The following is a 7367-nucleotide window of genomic DNA, read 5'->3' as shown; positions in this document are numbered from 1 at the left end:
TGCAGCGAGTGCATGCACGCGTGGGGTGTCAGCGCTGAAACGAACTCGGAAAGTGCAACCACTCGTGGAGTGCCGGCCGAAACGAACCCGTTCCACGCTGCGAGTGGGCACGCGTGGGCACGAGTGCCGTGAAACGAACTCGCTATAAGGCAGTCGTTTTCGGTCGCTCCGTTTCTCGAAACTGTCACATCAGTGCAACAGCTGGCGCCATCCATGGGCGGGGTTGCCAACTACGTCGCTCTTTTTCGCCCATTCCCCTTTTCCTTCACCCTAAAATAAAGAAAATCCGTCCTCGTCTTTTATGTTCTTCCCTTATTTATATTTTACCCCTACCAGCACGCTCTTCATTCCAAGTATACAATCTACAGTTCCCCCCCTCCCTACAAGGTTCTTCCAGTGATATATATTCAAACATTGATTGATTGATCAGTCGATTGATTGCTGTGTTTATTGACTGACTGAGCGGGTGATTGATTGATTGATTGGTCTTCATAATATATTTAAACATTGATTGATTGATCAGTCGACTGATTGATGGATTTATTGACTGATTGATCTGGTGATTGATTGATTGATTGATTAATTGATTGTTTGTTTGTTTTTATTTCAGACATGGCCGTTCTCATTCAACCAGAGGCTCCCATGTCCAGGAGATGACGTCGTCCAGTCAAAGGCCCACCGTGACGTCACTTCCTGCTCTGGTTTTCATAACGAGCCGACGGGCGAAAGCACGCCCCGTCAGCACCAGTCGCAGTTGTACCACCACTATCACCCCCATCGATCACAGCATCATCATCATCATCAACATCAAACCAGCGACGATCCTCTAGAATCTTTTCTGGACTATTTGAATAGCTCGTCTGGAAGAATTTCATCGTGCAAGTAACATGGCACTCTAGTTAGTTGTAACCAGCGTGGTTGTAACTTACCCGAAGAAAAAAACAACCAAATGTTTCTTTTTCTGACAAAAGAAACATTGAATCAGAGAATTTTTCCTGGATATGTGTTCTCAGACACTTTCAAGCAACGATCCCAATAGAACCTTTCATTGCTTGATCGTCTCTTCAGAAGTCACCCGACAATGTGTGTGAATAGATCGGTCGGTGAGGATATTTTGACGAACCAAAATGCCTTTTGCGGACAAATTGTTGAAAGATTGTATTTTAAAGCTATTTATAAACTTATACAGACAACAAAATTTATTTGGGTGTCGCCTTGACCGGTTGTCCTATACTTGTATACTTAAAAATAAAAAAAAAATAGTTGCACATCTAAAAAACAAATTACTTTTTTTTTTCTTTTTTAAGATATGATGTACAACGCCATATTGTTGACTCCAGATTGAATGTGTCTGTTGTGAACAAAATAACGCCACAGCCTATCTTCACTCCATCTCATAAACGTATTCAGTAAAGACAAAAGAATAGGACCGTGAGCCTACCTAAGCAGAATGCTTCTGATTGTACGAGAACTCGTGCGTCGAAAACACTTTCCAAAGCCATGGGTTCGTACCCATGTCTTAGTGTAGATGTTTCTGAGATTGAACATAGAAATATCAAATAATATTATATTAAAGCCCTTCAAACAACTGCTAGCATTTTGTTATATCAGTGTCCTTAACATACCGTTCAAATAAAATCGCTTGAGATCAAGCATTGCCTTGTAACTTGTAAGTATGTCAGCGACGGGTTCCGGTCTTATGTACTGACTTGCGCTGAAAGTGCGCAAGTGAACAACTGAAAGTGGGCTGCGCCTATGACTTCAAACTAATGCGGCGAAGCCAGCTTGCGGTGGCGAGCTACGAAAACGTGCAATGTTTTATATTTTATACCTTCCTCGAGCATCGTAGTCAATGCAGTGCGCGAGTGTGTAAGCTATTTTGGCGCTTATAGTACTACGATTCCCCTGTTAAGTGTGCTCAAAAAAAAATATTTATTTGCCCGTGATTTTGTTTTATTAAACGCTTTTTTATGTGCAACGCGTTTAGCTCGTGCTGTAATTAAAGTTTGATATTTCTCAATCGCCCATTCGTTTCTTTTTTTTTTATCTTATGCCCTTTTTTCTGTGTAACTTGGTTGCTGGAACCTACTTGTGTTATGTTCCACCGCGTGAACGTCGTTATCGGGTAGCATACTCTTCTACTGAACTTATGAAGAACTCGTTAAAACAGCCGATGCTCGCAGCAACCATCTTGAAACACCTTTGCATAGTGACCTTCTTGTTTTAAAGACCTGCAACAAACTGACCGCAAATGACATCACCTAAATTATTTTTTATAGATATAAATTTTTTGTGAAAAAGACAACGTTTCCGGGGGTACATGTCATGTTTTCTTATCATTTTTTTTTCTGTAATCCGACTTTTAAAATTAAAAAAAAGGTGTTGTATTACCGAGTGGTTAAAATGAATATTATCCACTACATAACTAAGCGTATGTGGCGACAGAGGCTAAAAGAGAATGCGCGTGGCATGCGACAGCGCATGTTCAAAAAGTATAGACTTTTTTTTTTTTCAAAAGTTAATAATGTAATACAAACGCTTAATTATTTGATTGAGAGGACAAGTCCACGGCAGCTAAGTTCGTTAACACTTGACGAACGAACAACATTATTTCTTAATTCCTCGAAGTTTCTGGAGTACATTGACATCAGTTGGAAGGTCCTCCAGTCCAGCTTGGGTGAAGCCTTTGACCGCGGTGAAATCTTGGCAAACCAAGGCGCGGAAGCTTCCTCTTGGGACCTTAAATAAAACAAGAGTAATATAGTCTTAAGATCCAACTAATTGAAAACTAAACAGAACCTAACGTACCCAAGTCTTCCTTCTCTTCATTGTAAAACGAAGCGTCAGAAGTGTCCACGTGAGCTTGGTGAGTGCCCGAATGTCGTGCCTCGTTAAGTGCCTCAAACTTCCCCAAATCTGCTGAGTCAGGAACCTTGACTGTCGCTTGTTTCTGGTTCGGATAGCGGGGGCCGGTATCTGGAACGACGCAGTCAGAAGTGGCGGGTACCACCAAGAACTGCCGACTGTCCTGGTTAAAGAAGACTTCCATGACCTTTGTGTAGGTCTTCGTGGACGTTCCGTCGCTGGCATGGTCTTGATCTCTGACATCTTGAAGCGGCGTTTTTTCGGTTGTTTCGACGGCGTGGTCGTTGTCCAAGTCGGTCTGACTAAGAGTTTCGTATTGGTCGGCTAGCTCATCTTCGGAGGTGTCCTGGGAATACTCCACAAGCTTGTGCTGTCTCTGCGACTGGTTATCTACGTGTAAATCGGTTTCTTCGGTGGTTGAGAACTTTTCGAGACTCGTGGTTGTTGTGCGAAGGTCAAGCGGTACGTCAACTGCATTTTCGCAACTTGGTGAAGTGGGTGCCGCAGGTGACGTAGAAACTGTGACTAGGCCGCGTTCCTCGGTTGATTGGTCTGTGACTGAATCTTCGGTGTCAAAGAGTACTTCATCCCCTGGTTCATTATTTGCTGACTGCTCCACTCGGTAAAGATGACCAACTTTATCTTGATAAGGTTGACAAGGTACCCCGACCTCTGTATTCGAATTTGTTGAGATTGTTCCAGGTGTAATTTCAGGACACAAACTAAGGTTAACTGGCTGTTCAGTCTTGGAGTCTTCAAGAGGTTGAAGAACGTTTGTTTCCGGGCAGGTAAGCTCAGTGACGCAACTAAATCCCAACGACATTGTTTCGTTGTAAGAATCGCACTCGTCGCAAGAATCTGTACAGCTTCCAGAGGACAACGTGTAAGAGCCCAAATCTTCGGTGTCCGACGAACCTAATGTGATCTCAGAGTTCTCGTCCGTACTCTCGAAGTAATCCTCTTCGTCGGGCTTCACTAGCATCCACAGTGGTGTGGCTGACTGCTGAACGCCTACGCTGGCTTGACTCGCGGAGTAGGCATGTTCATCAGAGACATCATCTTCTGTTGATTTCCCGTCAGCAATATCTGTTCCTAGTAGCACGCTGTCGTGCTGACTGCGGGCGCCTTCACTGAGTGTGTCATCACAGATGGCTTGTTGTGGTGTTTTCTGTCCGCAAGGAACCTCTGAATCTCCCGTACCTGCCGACTTCGGACTGCCATCGGACGTGGCTGCGACATGTTCGTAGATTATGGCTTTGCTGGAATTTTGTTCTTCCCAGTCTGGTATCACTTGATCATCGCTTGAGGACTGGCACTGCGGAGGCATAAAACCAGGCGATGTCACTTCAAGTACAGACGTCGCTCTGTCGCCCATGTCAGTCAATATAGACGCTTCCGTGGCTTCTGGCAGTTCTTTCTCAAACGTAGCGTCCACGGAAATCAGGTCTTCCTTTGCTTCATCCTCTATTTGAAGAACTTCGTAGTCGGCATGAACTGTCCGTTCCTGATTCACCATCGGGAGCTCGCAATCGAAGGCCACCACGTCTTCAGTGGTACAAGGCTTTAAGTCGAAATCAGGTCCGAAGCTGTTGTCGTGATAGATGCTTGCTTCGGCAACGTCGTGCAACTCAAGTCCGCTGCATAGAATCACTTGATCCTCGCACAAAGGCAGACGTTGCGGCACAGCAGCAAGCGCACGCATCTCTTTTCCCGGTATTAGCTGTTTCCCGACATCATAGAAAGAAGGCTCTTTAGCCTCCTCAGTCAGAACGTCAGTCTCGTTTACGAGCTGATTTCTCGCACCAACGTCATAAGTCTGAAGTTCACCGCACCTCGAGTCGTCGATGGTGCTCCTCGTCATGTGAAGACCGTGGTTTTGCATGACCGTCCTACGGCCGAAACTCAACACTCTTTCCCAGAGAACTTGGTCTCCAGACGTGGGAGTAAAGCGTGTCAACGTCTGATGCACTTGAGCATACTCTGTTTTTACAATCTTAGCAGTGTTGTCGATGTCTTGCTGCTGTCCTCTGTGGGATCGTACCATGTCGTCTTCTGAGGGAGTAACCGCAGTCGCTAGCTTATTTGTACTCTGGGTGTACTCAGAAACTTGAAGCGGACTTTCAGTAAGGGCAGGCACCGTGGACACGTGACCTTCTGAAACCTCGGTAGGTCTGGGCTCATCTTCGGGTAAGCTTCCGTCAACTGGAACCAACTGTAGCTCGTTTCTGGTGTCTTGTTGGCGCGCGACAGGGAAGGAACTTCCAGCTTGTCTGTCCCCTACGTCTGTCGAGCAACCTTTAGCTTGGAAATGTTTCCAACTACGAACAGGGTTGCTCTCGAACATCTCGAAGATCGGGACGGCTGGTCCATCTTTGAAAACAAGGCTCTTCCCGCCAGTCTGATGAAACCACGAGGTGGCAGGGCGGACGTTAGACGAAGGAGACGAAACAACTCCCGAATTAGAACATCGTAAGCGGCTCGTTGAGACAGCGGCTTCTGGGTTCAGCGCGCTAACGGCAGGCTTAGGCAGCTGTGTCGCAGTCGACGCGACTGCTTTTTCGGCGAAATTGGACGGCTTCAATTGCGGTCGATTTAACGGTTCGCCGTAGGGGAAGGGCAACGAAGTGTAATTGCCGACTCCAATTGGACGTCCGAGAGAGATCGCCTCGAGAAGTTTTTTAGAGCCACCATGTTCTTGTCCTTGAGGAAATCTGTCACGGTTTCTTGGTGCTTCGAAGCGAGCATGTTGCGCTTCTTCCGCGGTTTCCATCTCGTTGTCCAGCCTTCTTGCCGACCTCTTGAACGTCTGCGAAAGATAGAAGCTATTCAGTGTAGGATAATGCACAACAATCTCGTTTTCAGTTTGCTGCTACTCTACAACGCTCAGTTCAAAGCAACGCGTATTTTGACGAAAAAGATACATCTTTATTTGTTTTATTATTACGCTACAATACAAATCACACACACACACACACACGTACACACACCACATATATATTAGGGTGTTTTAAATCACCAGGCTCGATCTAAAATGGACCGTAAAAATCGACGCCTGCATGTAGCAATCTGAACTTTTTGTCAAAGGTGTATTTCCCAGGTCGGTTTTGTCTTGTAAAATTACAAAGCGTAGTTCTAGCTCTTTCTGTAAAAAACAGGGCCAAGAAACTTACCAAGGTCAACGGTGGGCGACGACCCAGACAACCAAGTAGAGTTAATCTTTGGTTAAAAAATAAATGCAGACAATAAAAGCGTTACTTAAAGAAGTAGAAAACTCGTTTGCATAACGACGGCGCTTTTGCTGTCAACAGATTTCGTCTGTGTGTCGTCTGCTTTTTTTTTTCGCTGGTCGGCTACGCCTTACGCTCTTTTGGCCCGATCGTAAAAGAGCAAAACATGAAGATAAAAGGTGTGTGCGTCAGAGGAGGAGGGAGAAGGAATGCCTATGCTGTCGGAGTGCAGTGCATGCTATGAGCTTATGCCGCCAATCAAATAACGCCGACTGCGCATCGTCACGGCTTTCATCGTCTTTCTTTGAGCCCATCCTTCGAGGCTGGTAGACCGTGACAATGCGCTTTTAACCTGTCTGTATGCATTTGTGCGTGTCTTTCACCTTTGACTGCTCTCTGACTCAAGTATAGGAAGGCCGTCTGCTATCTTGGCCCGATCCAGACGGCACTACAGTCGATGCGCGGGTGTAAAAAAGGAAAACATAAAGATAAAAGGAGTGCGCGTCAGAGGAGGAGGGAGAAGATGGCGCTACCTTTCGTATTCAGGGGCGTTATTCCGACGCTGCTCCTGACGCCATCTATCAATACGCGCGCCAAACGTGCCCCGCCGCTCGAGTCAGTCGTCTGCGTCGCCGCCCGCCGTTGACCCTGCCAAGTGTTTTGGCCCTATTTTTTTACAGAAAAGGAGTTATGCTTTGAAATTTTACAAAAAACAAAAATCGGACCTGTTAAATACACCTTTGACGAAAAATTCGTGCAGGCGTCGATTATTACGGTCTATTTTAGATCAAACCTGGTGACTTAGGACCAAAAAAAGATATATATATATATATATATATATATATATATATTGCTACCTGTGAATATTTTCTCACACCGTTAAGTAACTGCAAATATATATATATATATATATATATATATATATATATATATATATATATATATATATATATATATATATATATATTTGCAGTTACTTAACGGTGTGAGAAAATATTCACAGGTAGCAAGCTGACGGCAACTCCTGAGCTTCGCCATACCCACTTGCATAAAGATAGGAAACATATCTGAACAAATTTTGTTGTACGCACCTGGGAGTATACTTATCTTGATATTTAAGCTCCGTCTTGACAATAAACCTGCAGTAATCGCTTTGTAGTGGTCGGTAAAAGAGCAAGTGCCACCACTCGCACGAATGGAAGACAGGAAACCTCTGTCGTCTGCTCAAATCAAAACTTGGTTGTTCTTAGGTTTTTGTTAATATAATACATTACA

The 7367-nt window shown here is 44.8% G+C and overlaps 1 protein-coding gene across 1 annotated transcript; it reads right to left on the bottom strand.

Moving 5' to 3' along the window:
• Positions 1-2339: 2339 nt before the first annotated feature.
• LOC120838713 lies at positions 2340-5663 on the bottom strand. The gene is made up of 2 exons (XM_040208750.3): positions 2809-5663; positions 2340-2739 (listed from the first exon to the last, which is right to left on the bottom strand). Exons 1-2 carry the CDS (start codon positions 5633-5635, stop codon positions 2648-2650), a joined length of 2919 nt encoding a protein of 972 aa, XP_040064684.3. The 5' UTR covers positions 5636-5663; the 3' UTR covers positions 2340-2647.
• Between the last annotated feature and the right edge of the window lie 1704 nt (positions 5664-7367).

This window comes from Ixodes scapularis, unplaced genomic scaffold (assembly GCF_016920785.2).
Source record: "Ixodes scapularis isolate PalLabHiFi unplaced genomic scaffold, ASM1692078v2 PGA_scaffold8__174_contigs__length_109621045, whole genome shotgun sequence".
NCBI classification, from domain to species: domain Eukaryota; kingdom Metazoa; phylum Arthropoda; class Arachnida; order Ixodida; family Ixodidae; genus Ixodes; species Ixodes scapularis.
Note: the sequence above shows the minus strand (reverse complement) of the source record. Positions and strands in the feature narration are given on the sequence as shown.

Bases quoted from the DNA above. Each gene is read 5' to 3' on its own strand.
- LOC120838713 (XM_040208750.3), bottom strand. From the start codon at position 5,635: ATGGAAACCGCGGAAGAAGCGCAACATGCTCGCTTCGAAGCACCAAGA. The intron at 2,740-2,808 runs GTACGTTAGGTT...GTTTTATTTAAG, and splicing joins TGAAGAGAAGGAAGACTTGG to GTCCCAAGAGGAAGCTTCCG.